Below are 14,815 nucleotides of genomic sequence, written 5' to 3' on the forward strand. Positions count from 1 at the left end.
AGCTTGCTGAGCAAGGAAGGCCTTCTCCGTAACAGTGTTCCCCTAGAAGGAGGACAGCTGTAAGAGCACCTTGAAGGGTTCCAGCAGATGGACCATATGGGGGAGAGGGAGCCCCCTGGCCGCTCAATCTTCACTTTCTCCTCGCCGTTTTTGTTCCGTATGCTGATGACACCATTGAACATCCCCAGAGCCAGGTACTGACCGTCATTTGTCCAGCTGTTCACACACCCAGCAAAGGGCACGGGGAGGGAGAAAGGAACACACAGAAGGTAAAACCGTGAACATGATGCCTTGCTTGATTATAGCGTCTGATGAGGCAGCAATGGCTTGGCTCATCTGGGTCCTGATGTGAAAATCAGAGGACCAAACTTAAAATCCCATTTATTTCTGGGATCAACAGGTAGATGTGAAGGCAGTAGCACCTTTTTCTGAGCCCCCACAGCTCTCTGCACCGACCTCCACAACAATCCTGAGCTTGTACCTGCACTGCTCCTGGGCCAGCCTCTATTCCCCACTTGCATTTCCACCTCCTCCCACTTCGGCAGCACCTTAAGAACAAAATCTGTGTCATGGTGTATTCCCAGCATCTAGAACAGGTGCTTAGCACATGATGAATGAAAGAAAGGTGATACTCAGAAGCTGAACAGCAAGAATGGCCGTGCTGCATGCTTTACACTCATTAGTTTGTGTGCATTTCTCAACAGCCCTATCAAGTCTGTATTTTTATCCAGTATTGTCAGAGGAGGAGGCTCCAGCTCAGAGAGATGTTGTAAAATTCCTAAGGTCACAGAGCCTGTCAGGGATCCCATCTGGATTTGAATCCAGGTCTAGCCTCAAAGCCCGTGCTCTCTCCAGGACACATGTTGCCTGGAAGGGACAACCTCACATCTCCAGAGAGGACAGCTGCAGGCTGAGGAGGTTTGTAGCTAGATAACCGCATGAAAGCACTTTATAGTTCTCTTTTGCTTGATGATCGAAGGCAGGCACAAATCCCTCTCACTAAGGAGACCAGAAAAGAAGAAGAGAGGAAATATGGGGGCCCAAACCAACTAGTTCACACAAGACCTTCTCTACTGTGTGAATTAACTGCATTTTGAGAGTTTGTTTAGAAGAGGAGGAACATAAAGCCTACCTTCAGAGCTGCCCCTCACTCACCTGCAGCAGGTGATCTTGCTGCTGGATTTGTGCTTGGAGACAGACTTCTGTTCTGGAGACCACAAGCCTTCAATGCAAATATTTAAAAAAGACAGATTGGTTGGAATACTACTCAGCAATAAAAGGGAACAAACTATTGACACGCAGAGGGTCTCCAGGGCTGAGTGAAAAAGGCCAGTGTCGAAAGGTCACATACTGTAGGATTCCATTTTATAAATTCTTAAAATGACAAAATTAGATAGAAATGGAGAACAGATTGATGGTTACCAGGTACCAGGCATTAGGGATAACAGGAGGGGGAGGTGAAGACCAGGAGTATCTCTGTAGTGATGGTAATCAACATAGGTGAGGAAAGGACAGAACTATACACACAGAATGTGCCAGAACCAGTTTCTGGGTTTTGCTTGGGTTTTTGTTTTTGTTTGTTTTTTTGAGGATTTTTATAAGAGTTTATTTGAGCCAAACTGCCACAGATGCTGGGGAGCAGATCTCAAATGCTCCCCCCAGTTTTGATATTATACAATAGTTATATATGATGTATTCATGGGGAAAACTGGAGGAGGGATGCACAAAACCCCTCTAGTATCTTTGCAACTTACTGTGCATCAATAATTTTTTCAAAAGAAAAAGAAAAAAAAAAAAGGAAGACAGATTGGTGAATTTCAAGCCAATTTTTCAGGGGTTTTACTCAAAAAAATGGCAGTTTCACTGTAAATAGCTATTACATGGCAACCAGAGTACAACTTAGCATTCAAAGTACTGTATGCTACTTTCTGGAAATCCAGTTTTTTCTCCCAGGCCTCACCAACAGCACATGACCTTATCTCGGCTGCGCCTTGTCCATGGCACACTGGTCACTTTTGGCTTTCAGCCCCCAGAGGTGCTGGCTCAGAGCCCCACAACAGGTGTATGTCCAGGCAATATAAGCAAATTCTACTCTTTGCCTGAACCATAAAGCATGATAAAGAAGGTAAACACAGTGCAAAAATATATTTATACAGCAAAGTACAACATCAAATTATTTTCCCCCTTCTCCCTGGTCCAGAATGCCTCCCCCAAACCTCTCCACCTGTGCACATATTATCTATGCTCCACGGAGACTGCCCGAGCCTCTAGCTGGAAGAAAACCCTCCCTCCTGGGCCTCCCTCAGCAGTGCCTACCAGAGTAGGTTCAACATGCAGTTGTGTGGCCCCAGTTCCACGACTTACTCGCTAGCTGACCTCCAGCAAGTCATTGAACCGCTCACTCTAAGCCCCAGTTCTTTTTCATCAGTGGAGTGAGACTGAGAATAATATGACCTCAGAGGTTGTCATAGAGCTCACACAGGAATTCATTTTTAACCCTAGCCCAGTGCCTAGCACACTGCGAATATTTAACAACTATTACTATTACTTAATATTATATTTTTACAAATTCTACTTCCCCTGCCCTTGACCACAAGCTCTTTGAGGGCAGGGATTCTATTTAGTCATTTAAGCCCAAAAGCAAGCACACAGACCAATCAATGCCTCACATGGAAAAAATGCAATGAATGACTGTCCCTTCCCGTTTCATTTAAACAATGTACTCTCAAATACATTCTCTCTTTTGAACCTGAGAACTCTATCAATGAGACAGATGGGTGGGAACGTGTTCTTCTACACAAGGAAACTGCCATTGACAGGGATTCGGTCTCTGACTCCTCGATAATGGCTGTTCTGTTGTACCCACTCTCTCTTAGCAAGCAAAACAGAACTGATGAGCTGAAAACCAGAAGTGACCTTGAACGGAGATAACCTACAAACCTCTGCCCACTCTCCCTCCCTGCCTTAATGGACATTCCATTGACCCTCCTCTGTGCCAAGACCATGCCAGTGCTATGTGTGGGGCCAGGGTGAATGTCTCAGGGCATTCAACCCCTCAGGGAGGAAGCCATAGCCACCACACCAGTAGTGATGGGGACACACTGCACAAGAAGCATAGGTGAAATGGTGAAGAATTTCACACATACACAGATGTTGAGGGGTATGAGGTGCCCCAATTGAACTGTCCCTGCCAGGGTGAGACGGGAAAGGCTTCCCAGAGGTGGCAAAACCGAGTTATGCCTGTGCTCTCCCATCCTTCTTGCCATTTCCCTTCCTGGGGGCCTTTCTTCCTGTCCCCCACATTTCTTACCAGACTCAATGTCATCATTCACTCTCTTTGTTTCTACACAGTTTAAAGAATAACTGTCAGCTTCCCACCTCCCTCAGCCATTGAAGAGAGAGAAGTAGCATTAACTCCTCAGGATGAAACCACCACATTCTGGATGGATTTCAGCATACATTGCCCAGATTTGCAGTTCTTCCAGGACAAGACATCAGGAATCGGAACCTACCAAAGTCATTGGAGGAACAAGACGCAAGCTGGTGGGTAACAGGGTTGTAGGAGACACACTGGATCGAATCATTGTGCCTGGGAAGTAAACAATTGTAGATTATTGTGCAGCAAACCACAAACGTTTCGGTGGCTACGACTGGAGATTTTAATGATAAGCCCACAGCCTCTCTGACTACACACCACAAGCTCTTATGTAAGTGACCAGCAAAAAGCACAGGGATTAATTATCCTTCCCCTGGATTGCCCCTCACCCATCACTTTCATCTCTTAAACATGACCCACCCAACCGCCTGGCCTCGCTTCAGAGCCACGCCTCCAGGATGAGTGTGCCGAATGCCTCCGGTTTGTGAGATAATAATGATGTAGAGCGCTTAGTCTAGTGCCAGCTGCATAGGAAATGCTTTATTTAATGGCTGTTACTCTTATTGTTTTGTGGAGGCTTGGCAATACAGGATGGAGGTGCAATGAAGATACTACAGTCAAGATCTGAAAACAGGGCAAATCCCTAGACAACAACGAACGCTGAGTGAGTCATATACCACACATGGCATCTCAGCCTCAGTTTCACTCCTTCACTTCTGGGTAACACCTTACTTACAACTTCATCCATCTATCCATTCATTCATTCATTCATTCAAAAGTTGTTTGTTCATTTGTATACTCATGTTCATAACAGCATTATTCTAAATAGCCAAAAGGCAACCCAAGTGTCCACCGATGACAGATAAATGGATAAAGAAAACATGGTCTATACATACACTAGAATATTATTCAGCTTAAAAAAAAAAAGAAAATTCTGACACATGCTATAACATGAAGGAACTGTGAGGACATTATGGTAAGTAAAATAAACCAGTCACAAAAGGACAAAACCTGTATGATTCCACTTATACGAGTATGAGGTCTCTAGAGCAGTCAAATCCATAGAGACAGAAGTAGGATGGTGGTTGCCAGGGGTTGGGGGAGGGGGAATGGGAGTTGTTCAACGGGTATGGAGTTTTAGTTTTGCAAGATGAAAAGAGTTCTGGAGATTGGTCGTGCAACAATATGAATACACTTAACATTATTGAACTGTATACTTAAAAATGGTGAAGATGGTATATTTTATGTGATGTGCATTTTACCACAATTAAAAAGAAAAAAAAAATCATTCGCTGAGTACCGACTATGGGCCAGGCATTGTACCAGGGACACAGGGTGAGCAAAAACAGGGGCAGTGTCCGCCCTCCTGGAGCTTACAGGATCATGGGAGACATCAATCACCAGAATAAATGTAAAACTGTGACTATGAGAAATGCCATCGAGGAGACCTGCTTAGGTCCAGAGGGGCAGGAAAGGTGGCACAGAAACATGTGAGCCCGAGAGCTGCAGGGTGAAGAGGATTAACTAGGAGGAGGGTCAGGCAAGAACATGAGCAGAACCTCTGCAGTGAGAGAAGCCTGGGGCACACCACGCCTGTTTCCGGCTGTTGCCACTGGAGAAACGTGAGGCCGTTCCCTGAGATGGGGACAGTGGGTAGAATCTGCAGTGTCAGAATCACTACACTGAGGGACAGGAAAACGCCTTGCCCAGTGCTGGCCAAGCTAGTAGTGCTCAAGGACTGCTCCTTCCCTTATTCATTACCCAACCTTCCTATACCCACCACATCCCCCCAGAGCTTAATGGCAAGTTCAATCGCAGAGAAAAAAGTTCTTCCTTGTATCTTTACTAAGGGGGCTTTTGCTACAGTCGTTCAATAAGATATGCATCAAACCGATAACATTGTACACCTAAATGGTTACTTACGTGTACTTCAGAATGCCTTCCAATTTTGACGTCCAAATAATAACACTTTTGTCAGCTGATCCAGAAGCAAAGCGCTTGCCTAAAAGTATTTTTAAAAAGAAAATTCTCACATTTGTTTTAAACCAGCATTTTCCAGAGTTCTTATCAGTACTGGGAAGCGATACTTTGGAGTCAGGAAGTTCGGGTTCAAATCCTGGTCTGTCTGGCATCGAGTGAACAAAGATGAATTGAGTGCTTACTACGTGCTAGGAATCATGTTCCGTGCTAAGGATCAAATAGTGATTAAAGCACACATAATCCCTACCTTCATAGAGTTTAGTGTAATGGGAAAAGTTGAGTGTTAAATTAATCCAATACAAATACAATATGGTAATAAAATAAGTGGGACCTATGAAAGAGAATAACTGAGGGTCCTAATTTAAATGCGGGAAGGCTTCTCTGAGGATGAAATCCTGCAGTCGAGACCTAAAGGTTGAGCAAAGCTTATCAAACCTTAGGAGCGAAGAGAGGAGAGTCATCCACATGGATAGAACACATGTGCAAAGGCCCTGAGGCAGGAAAAGCCTGGAATGTCTAAGGGGCGGATAGGCAGTTATGGGACACCAAGAACAAGGGGTGAGGTGGGTGCGGGAGGGATCTCTAGGGGTTTCAGGGCCATAGTTAAGATCTTGCTCTTTATCCCAAAAAAAGGCTTTCAGCAAAAGAGTGACAGATGAGATTTCATTTTCACAGCTACTTGAGCTTAGGAAAGAATGGACTGGAGAGAGGCAACGTATAAGGAGAAATTACTTACTAATTACATTACTACAGGTTTGTAAGTGCTTAGAAGTGGAGCAAGGTATCGTGGCAGCAAATAGGGAGCCTTCACCTACTCCAGTAAGAGATGATGATTAATTGGTAAGCACAGGATAGATTCTGTACACTTGTGTTAAAGATTTTTAGACTTTATTCTTAAGGCAAGTGGAAGTTGACCTTGGGCAAGTCACTGTTCTCTGAGCCTCAATGTATTCACCTGAAACATAAATGGATAATAATACCTTCCTTAAAGAGTCTTTGTGGGGGTCAACTCAGATAATATCTGTAACACACCTTGCACAGTGGCTGAAACAGTAGATACCAGGGTGATAGCCGTATGACACTGCTGCAAATACTAAATAAATAGAAGCTGCGTTCATAGGTTATTATGTGTCACTCCTCTCCCATCCTGGCAGGCAGCAGGTGATGAAGAGTGTGGGCTATGGGCTCCGCGTCTGAGCTGGAATTCCCAATGATGTCACTTACCAGCTGCAGGACCCTGAACAAGCTACTGAATGTCTCTGTTTCATTTCCTCGTTTGACAAAATGGATATAACAATAGTATTTACCTCATAGTTGTTGTGAAGATGAAATGAGATTAAAGGGTTTAGGGAAGTGCCTGGATGAGAATCAATTCTAAAAATAATTAGCTATTATTATTACTATTATTTCTTCATATTATCTTGTATTGTTTTTCTTGAACAACAACAACAACAAAAAACAGTTCTTACATACCTTTGTACCATGGTTACTCATTAAATACTTATTAAAACTTAAGAGAAAAATCAGAAACAAGCAGACTTAAAGAGCAAAACTGGGATTCAGTGTATCTCCATTTCCAGAGCCAAGGGGAAAAGGCCAGTTGAGAGGAATTAAAAGACTTCTTAACCACTATATGAGTGTCATGAAGAAGCAGCATGATATACTAGGAAGAACGAGGGCTCTGCGGTCGGAAGACCTAGGTTGGGCCCAGCTCTGCCCTCAGTCACCTGTAATTGCTCCAAGCCTGTTTTCTCATCAGTGAGAGGAGCTGAGAATCCTTTTCCTGTCTGCTTCACAGTGCTATTGGGAAGATCAAATGAGATGATGTGTGCGACAGGATCCTGCAAATTGCTGACAAATGCCACTAATGGCAGGTCACACTCTGATATCCTCAAGGGCCTTAATGGTGTTCCAGGCCAAAGAACCCCAATGCTTATAAATTCCAGAGGTCCACAGGTCTCCCCACAGCATTACTCTGAATTTGAACTCAAACACACATATTAAAAAACAAACAAACAAACAAACAACCCCAACACCGTGGCATAGCACACCTGACTATGAGGCAAGAAATTAGTGCTGTCTTTGCCACTAACTTGCGCCATGGCCTTAGCCAGTCATTTGACTTTTCTACGTCTTTATGTAAGTCTAAAATGAACACACTGGGCTAGATCAGACTAAAACTATACGCACAAAATTGTGTGTATACATGAAGTAGGTGCATTTATCTAGAAAGTGGTCCATAGCTTTCATCAGATCCACAGAGAGGTCCATCATCCAAAAGAAGTTAAAAACCTGGAGGCTGAATAATTTCCAAGGTTCGTTTAAGCACTAGAACCCTCTGATTCTGTGACATCTCAGCAGTGCTCACAGAATGTTACCTTTAATATTAAACCACCTCAAACTCACAGAGCTTTTGGGGTTGGAACTTGGATCCATCTCATTCCAAAGCCTGTGTTCTTCCCACCAATCCCACGCTGTGGGTAGCATGGGTTTGTACTTAACTCTCAATATCAACTTCATCACCTATTCTCTGACCACCACCTCCCCTCTTTCTCACCCCACCTGATGCCCCAACTCCAATAATCCTTCAACCCCACCAGAACCTACCACCTGTCCACTCGCCCCTCAGTACTCAGCTGACAGTTCAAGATCAGTGTATACAATCACTCCTGTGCATACATCCTCTGTGCCCTTGCCCTCTTACTTCCTCTTCAGAGGGGCCTGCAAATGCACCACTCCGGTTAAATCCAACTCTCCATCTCCTCCACCCTTGCATCTATGCAGCTCAAAGTGGTGGAGAAAAAGACATAATCACACGAGCTGATCTCACTTTTAATTCATGATCACCAGCTTCAAGTGGGCCCTTCGTGTCACTGGAGATCTCACCATCCCTCCCGGGTCCATTCACTGAGCCACACTCTCCTAAGTGGTGATTGTACATTTTTTCCTTTCTCAACTCTTACATCTCCTTCCCATCCTCACTCTCAGTTGGTGCTGCTTCCTATTTCATTGAAAGAATGGAAGAAAATTTCCATTGAATTCCTACACCACATGCCCCTACCTGCCAGCACCTGCAGTGACATCTTCTACCTTCCCACTATGCCCCACCTATGCCCTAGGTCCCATCTCTTCTTGCCCACTTGACAACTCTGTCCTTGGCAGTTCTCTCTCCTCTTACAGCATCAACTTATCTCAAATTCAACATGTCCAGACTTGAGCTCCTGATCTCCTGCTGTAAGTTTGTCAACCTTCAGCCTTCCCCATCTCAGTGGAGGGCAACTCCGTCCTTGCAGTCTCTCAAATCCAAAACCTTGGAGTCACCTGACTCCTTTCTTCACAACCCCACATCCAATATGTCAAGCAATCCTATTGGCCCCACCTTCAAACTATATCTAGAATCTGAGCAATTCTCACCACTTCCTCTGCTCCCAGAGGTATGAGCCCCCATCACCAGTGTTATAAAACTTGCCTGGATGGTACTTCCTCACTCATCTCCCTGCCCCAATCCTCTCTTCTTGCAAGCTGTTTCCAACACAGCTAGAGGAGGCCTTTAAAAACACAACTCAAATCAGATCTCTCCTCTGCTCAGAACTCTTCAGTGGTTCCCCATTTCACTGAAAATCAAAGCCAAAGTCCATCTGACGGCCAACATGATCTGGCCACCCCATGCCCGTTACCTCTCCACCCCCCATCCCCTACTGCTCCCCGATTCTCTCTGCTCCAGCCCCTGGAAGGCACACTCCCTCCTGAGAGCCTTTGCCATGGCTCCTCCCTCTGCAAGGAGCTCTCTTCCTCCAGAGCCCACCATCGGAATCTCACTGCCTCCCCAACTTCAAGCCTTTGCTCCCCGTCTCTAGCTCAATAAGCCCACCCTCACTGCCCTATTCAATACTGTAACCCAATGCCCTGCCCCGCCCAACACACTCAATCCCCCTGATTCTACCCTAGTTTTTCTTCCTCCTTAACATTTATAATCTTCCCGTATATTGTTTTATTTATTTACTTACTTACTATGTTTATTGTATATCATCCCTCATACTCTCTCCTCCCCTCTCCCACCCGGAAGAGCAGGGACCTTTATCTGTTTTGTTCTCTAAAGCATCTGAAGCAGCTAGAACAGTGCTTGACACATAGATGGCCCTCAGTAAAAACTTGTTGAATTGAAGGATTGAATTGAAGTCCAAGAGACTTAATTATCTTCTGAACCCGTAAATTGTACTTTAGCTTACTAAAAAAAAATTAAAGAGTGCCTAAGGAGAAAAACGAAAATCTCTGAGGCCGGCCATGACAGAGACTGTAAACCCAGAGCAGCCTCTTACCGTCCTTCGCATATGCCACACAATACACGGTGTCTTTGTGTCCCTTTAGGGGCTGAAGTAAGGTGCCATCAGAGGTGTCATAAACCTGGCAAAAAAGGGGTAAAAGTACAGATTATCCACATGGCATTCATTAGTTAGAATTCCTACAGGTTGTTGATGCTATTTTTGTTTTTATAACAAAACATTTGTCAATATTCTAAATGTGTATCAAGTAAAAACTACACTAAGAAACCAGAAAGAATGTGACTTAAAAGTTGGGAAACCTAAGAAGTAGAGGTCCCAATGCTATCCATTTTATGACCAGGAACATACCATTAATCCTCGAGAAACGAAAGTTCACTCTGTGGAACTTCTCTACAAATTTCCCTTATTCTTATGTGAATTTAGATCTATTACCAAATCAGCCAGGCCCTCCCAAGTAAAGCCAGCACATAGAAAGAGCCATCTACAACATGGTTACATTTCAGAACTAGCCCTGCCCCTAATACCAGCATCACAGAGGCTGTTTCATATTTGCTACCAAGAGTTAGAAAGTCACAAACCTGAACTCTGGGTTTGCAAATCGAAAGGATTGTCATAAAACCCAGCTGTAATACGGATTTAGGATATTTTACAGCTGTGTAACACCTATAAATATGCGGAGATTTAAAAAACACACCATCTGAGAAATCAAGGCAAACCCCTCCAAAAACGGTTAGTGTTGGAGAGAATAACCTATGGGAGAAAAAAATACTAAAAGGATTTGGACTGTTTACCCTGGAGAGAAGAAGTCTGCAGAACAATTTAACCATGGCTTTAAGATTATGTAGTTACCATACAGAGAATGGAGATCAGTCAATCTGCATATCTAGAGACAACAGAGCAAGAGGAAGTTGACTTCAGCAGGAGGAAGGAGAGATCATACAAAGGTTTTTAGGTCACACATAAAGAGTTCTCCGAAAAATTACTTTTATACACTGGGATAGGTTCCAAAGGGAGCTTACAGTCTTTGAAAATATGAAAAATAGAACAGCATCCATATGGAATTGTTTAGGTAGGCCAGTGCCTAAAAGTTGGGGTCAGGCTATCTGGCTTCTCATGGAGGGAGCCCCATTCAATCCTATTGCTTGAATTTTTCAGGAGGAAAAATGTGTGAACTGACACCAGCCCAGTTTCAAAGGCATTTTGATGAATTGTTTTCAACCTTTTATGGGTGTCTCAAAGTAAAAAGGGAAAGATTAATGACTCCAAAGGAGGTATTGTTCACAGGTTCCTATCTGATAGACAGTTTACTTACCTGTTTTAAATAGGCCATTTCCTTCCCTATTAAAAAGTAATGACTGGTTTTTCCGCCCTTGCCTTTTTTATCTCAAAAAAAGGGTCAAATTTCAGAGTACTTACAGGAGGGAGAGGGGGAAAAAAGCACTTAAAAAGGAAACTCAGACAAAATCCTACCAGTAATCTGTTTCCTGCAGCCAAAATCAGTTGGGTTCCATCAGGCTTAAAAGCGAGGTCATATATACTAAACAGGAGACAAGACAAGACAAAAGGACAATTAGGAACCAAAATGATGAGGTCTGCTAATGGCCAGAAAAACAAACTTTACTTCCATTATAAAATGCTGCTTGTGTGTGAGAGGGAGAAATAATGGCCAAGAATTGCATTTGATTGCAAACTCCATTCAACCACCACACCTTGGCAGCCCATTCAGTCACGATCCACTGGGCAGTTAGCAACATGTCCCAGTTTCCACTTGTCTAGAAGCCAGATGCCAGATATGATTCAAACGGTCAAGAGTGGAGGGCACTCATTCTTCTAATAATACCGCAAAGGTTAGACAACATGAGAGAATTTGTATAAACTTGTATTATCTCATTTGATCTTAGGATAACATAAAGCAGTAGGCAAGCCAGGCACTACTGGCCCATTTTTATCAATGAAGAAACTAAAGTACAGAGGAAAGTCATGCGTCTGCTGTCACACAGCTGGTTGATGGAGAAGCTGGAACAAGGGTTGACATCCTTTCCCATTAGGCACCCCACTTGACAGAAGTAAACACAGACCTCGAGTTCTTCAGTTTCCTCACTGTTACGTGGGAACAGACCTGGCCTTCCTGTTTCTCAGGCTTTCATTCTCTGAGTCTGGGGGGCAATGTGTGTGGTCCATTTCATACTTTGAGGAGAAGTGGGGTGGTAGAATTAAAAGTAGAGGGGAGATGGGGCCAGAATAGCTGACCTCCCTGACTGAGCGTTCGTCCTCACCTACAAAACAAGGATAGAGAAGTGTGACACCCGTGGGTTGTATGATATTATATTTGGGAGGGGATCTGCACCTGTCTTCTTATAGTCATCCTTGGAATACGTGGCTCCCTTTCTGCCTTGTACCTATCTGAGCTCATCAAAGTGGTTCCTGTGTGGCCTCTTCTTCATAATGATCATTTTGGGCTGAATTATCGGAAAAACCATTTCTGAGTGTTTCATTTGGGCCAAGCCTTAAACTATCTTTCTCTCAGATGTGAAAATTCATTTTCTCTGAATTTCTTGAAATTTGCCTTTCTGAAGTATAACATAATATCTGAATTACCCCAATCTAAATTCTTATTGTACTTAAGACCTGTACAATTCAATTTAGCTCGGAATTATATAATCTTCTATATTTTACACTGTTTCAGATACTGTCTTGTGCCTTTAATTATAGTCATGTGTGATTTAAGGGCAATGACTCGGTTTTAGACAGCTGTGGGCCCACATGCATGGCACTGCCCTAGAAACATAATGAACAGTCAACAAATGGACAAATTTTATCTTGAACCCCTCAGACTTTAATTACATCATGAGATCACAGAAACTCAGAAATGGAAAAACCCTAGACCTTGTCATATAGTCTTAATTCCCCCACCAGGGCAGGAATTCCCTATAGACGGCCATCCAGCCTCTGCCTGAACACTGGCTGGAGAGCTCACCCACCTACAGGAGTCTATTGTGCTGCAGAATGGCTCTCTCTCCCACCCTGCTCCCTTTTATGAAAAAGATATATCATCAAATGCCATTGCAGAGAGGCAGAGGATGAGCCCTGCAAATTGTCCTCTGCCAACCCTATGCCCACCCCATTGTAAACTGAAGTCCCAAGGTGCCTCTCTAAACCCTGCACAATCTGACCCAGCCCCACTTACTTGCTTTGGTATCTTAGGCAAATTATGCCATTTTGGTAAATCTCAGTTTCTTCATCTGTAAGTGAGGTAACAATTCCAACCTCATAGATTACTGTGGAGGTTAAACAAGGTAACACATGTAAACACAGTCTGTCCTACAGCAAGCACTCGGTCAATACCAGCGGGTGTGAATAGAGGGTTATAGAAGATCATGGTCTGAGTGGAATAAGGTGGGCTAGCCAAAGAAGGCATCATGGTAAAGAAGAACCTGGAGAAGTGCTTTTAAGGGGGAAAATGAGGGAGTTCAGAGAATTAAGAGCATTTGGGGAGGGCCTTTGGATATGAAAATGGAGTTTTCAGCTGAACTGAAAAGCATAAATCTAAACATTAGCAATAGGGGGTAGAGGTAAGTAGGACTAACTAGTTAAGTTCATAATTTGATGTGGAAGATAACTGGGAGTCACTCTAGGTTTATGAGAAGTAGAGTAATGGATCACAGCAGCAGGACTCAGAAAGAGAATTCCTGCTGGCTTGTGAAGGTTAGACTAGAAGCAGGAGACCAGACAGGAGACTGGCTGGTTTGGTTGTAGAGGACAAATCTTTGATATTTGGAATTTTTTTCAGTTCTACTATCTATTTCTTAAGAGTTTTTTTTGTTTTGTTTTGTCTCATTCTGAGCTATCAGCTGGCATATATGGTTGCCATCAGGATTGCTGGTCTACAGAACCCCTACAGCCCCTATTCGAATAGGTTGTTCCAAACCTATAATGGACCCCAAACTAAATAACCAATCTTCATTCATCATTCATTCACCAATCAATTCATTATATCTATCCATCTATCTATTCATCAAATCACGACAACGACTGATTTGACTAGGCACTGGTATAATCTGGAAATCAATAAAACACAGCCATTGCCTTTAAGGGGTTTATAGACTTCTGGGATAAACAGATTCAAAAATAACTCTTACACTAGACAGATTCTAAATACCACAAGGGAGGGATGAACAAAATTCTATGCTAGGGGTTGAAAACTGGGAGCAAATCAGTCTGTATTTGGCCAGCAAATGCTTTGTTTGGCTCACATGGTGTTTTATTTTATTTTAAGATTGGGTTCCAACATTTAAAAATTAGGACATTTCACATAAAAACCCAGTTTCCTAGTGACTGGTGAAAATAGGAAGTTCTGAACACACTCAACCAAATTCCTGCAGGGTGGTAATTGGCAGGATCTGAGCCGCCGCTGCCCTTTTAGGCAAAGCATGAGCTCTCTAGTTTGCCACACTCTTTTCGACTCCTTATTACTCCCTGATATCAAAGCCAAATGTTCAGATGCCAGTTATCATCAGCTTGTGCTGTGGGGGTACTTTAATACTAGCGTCAAAAGAAAAGTAAAACGGAATTTTTAAAAACTTAAACCTCTATTCAAAGTATAAGTGATAAGCTATGTGTTTTAAGAAAAGTGGGGTGCAGAATAGAAGAATACTCCTAGGGAAAACAGACAATTCCTTGTGTTCAAGATGCAAATAAACATTTCCTATTTATGTTGCCTGCCTGACTCCTGCAGGCATTTGACTTTGCAGCCTCTGTTATACACAGAAAAATTAATGTAGTGGCTAAAAGCATTAGCTTTGATGTGAGAAAGACCTGAGCTTGAAAGTTGGCTTTGAGCCAGCACTGACTAACTGCGTGAGGTTGGTAAATTATTTACCCTCTCTGTGCCTTAGTTTCCTCCTATATAAAATAGAGGTAATTATCGTACCTACCTCAGAGGGCTGTTGCGAGACGACAATAAAAGATAAAGTTCTTAGCCAATGCCTGGCACACAGTGCTAGTTATTACTAGTGCAGAGCACAAAGGAGTGAGCAACCATCTCCAACGGGAGCCTTACAGGATGTTTAGGATTTCAATGTGAGGAGATGAGGAAAGAAGGCATACTTTCTTTACACAGAAAGGTCTAAGAAAAAATAGAGAGGGAATAGCAAATATCCTGTTCCAAAACAGAGGC

At 43.3% G+C, this 14,815-nt stretch overlaps 1 protein-coding gene across 4 annotated transcripts in view; it reads right to left on the bottom strand.

The window, feature by feature from the left end:
• Window positions 1-14,815, bottom strand: part of IFT122 (intraflagellar transport 122) — a 64,939-nt gene that overhangs the window by 49,151 nt on the left and 973 nt on the right. For 3 of the 4 annotated variants that reach the window (XM_033132365.1, XM_033132363.1, XM_033132362.1), the window contains exons 2-7: window positions 11,110-11,176; window positions 9,676-9,760; window positions 5,300-5,378; window positions 3,513-3,589; window positions 1,156-1,222; window positions 70-216 (exon numbers count right to left, since the gene is read on the bottom strand). In XM_033132365.1, the coding sequence (XP_032988256.1) occupies window positions 70-216; window positions 1,156-1,222; window positions 3,513-3,589; window positions 5,300-5,378; window positions 9,676-9,760; window positions 11,110-11,176 (522 nt within the window). Of the gene's footprint in view, window positions 1-69; window positions 217-1,155; window positions 1,223-3,512; window positions 3,590-5,299; window positions 5,379-9,675; window positions 9,761-10,430; window positions 10,522-11,109; window positions 11,177-14,815 lie in introns of those variants that run through there. The other variant, XM_033132364.1, reaches the window with a different exon arrangement.

This window comes from Rhinolophus ferrumequinum, chromosome 17 (genome assembly GCF_004115265.2).
Source record: "Rhinolophus ferrumequinum isolate MPI-CBG mRhiFer1 chromosome 17, mRhiFer1_v1.p, whole genome shotgun sequence".
Taxonomy (NCBI): Eukaryota; Metazoa; Chordata; class Mammalia; order Chiroptera; family Rhinolophidae; genus Rhinolophus; species Rhinolophus ferrumequinum.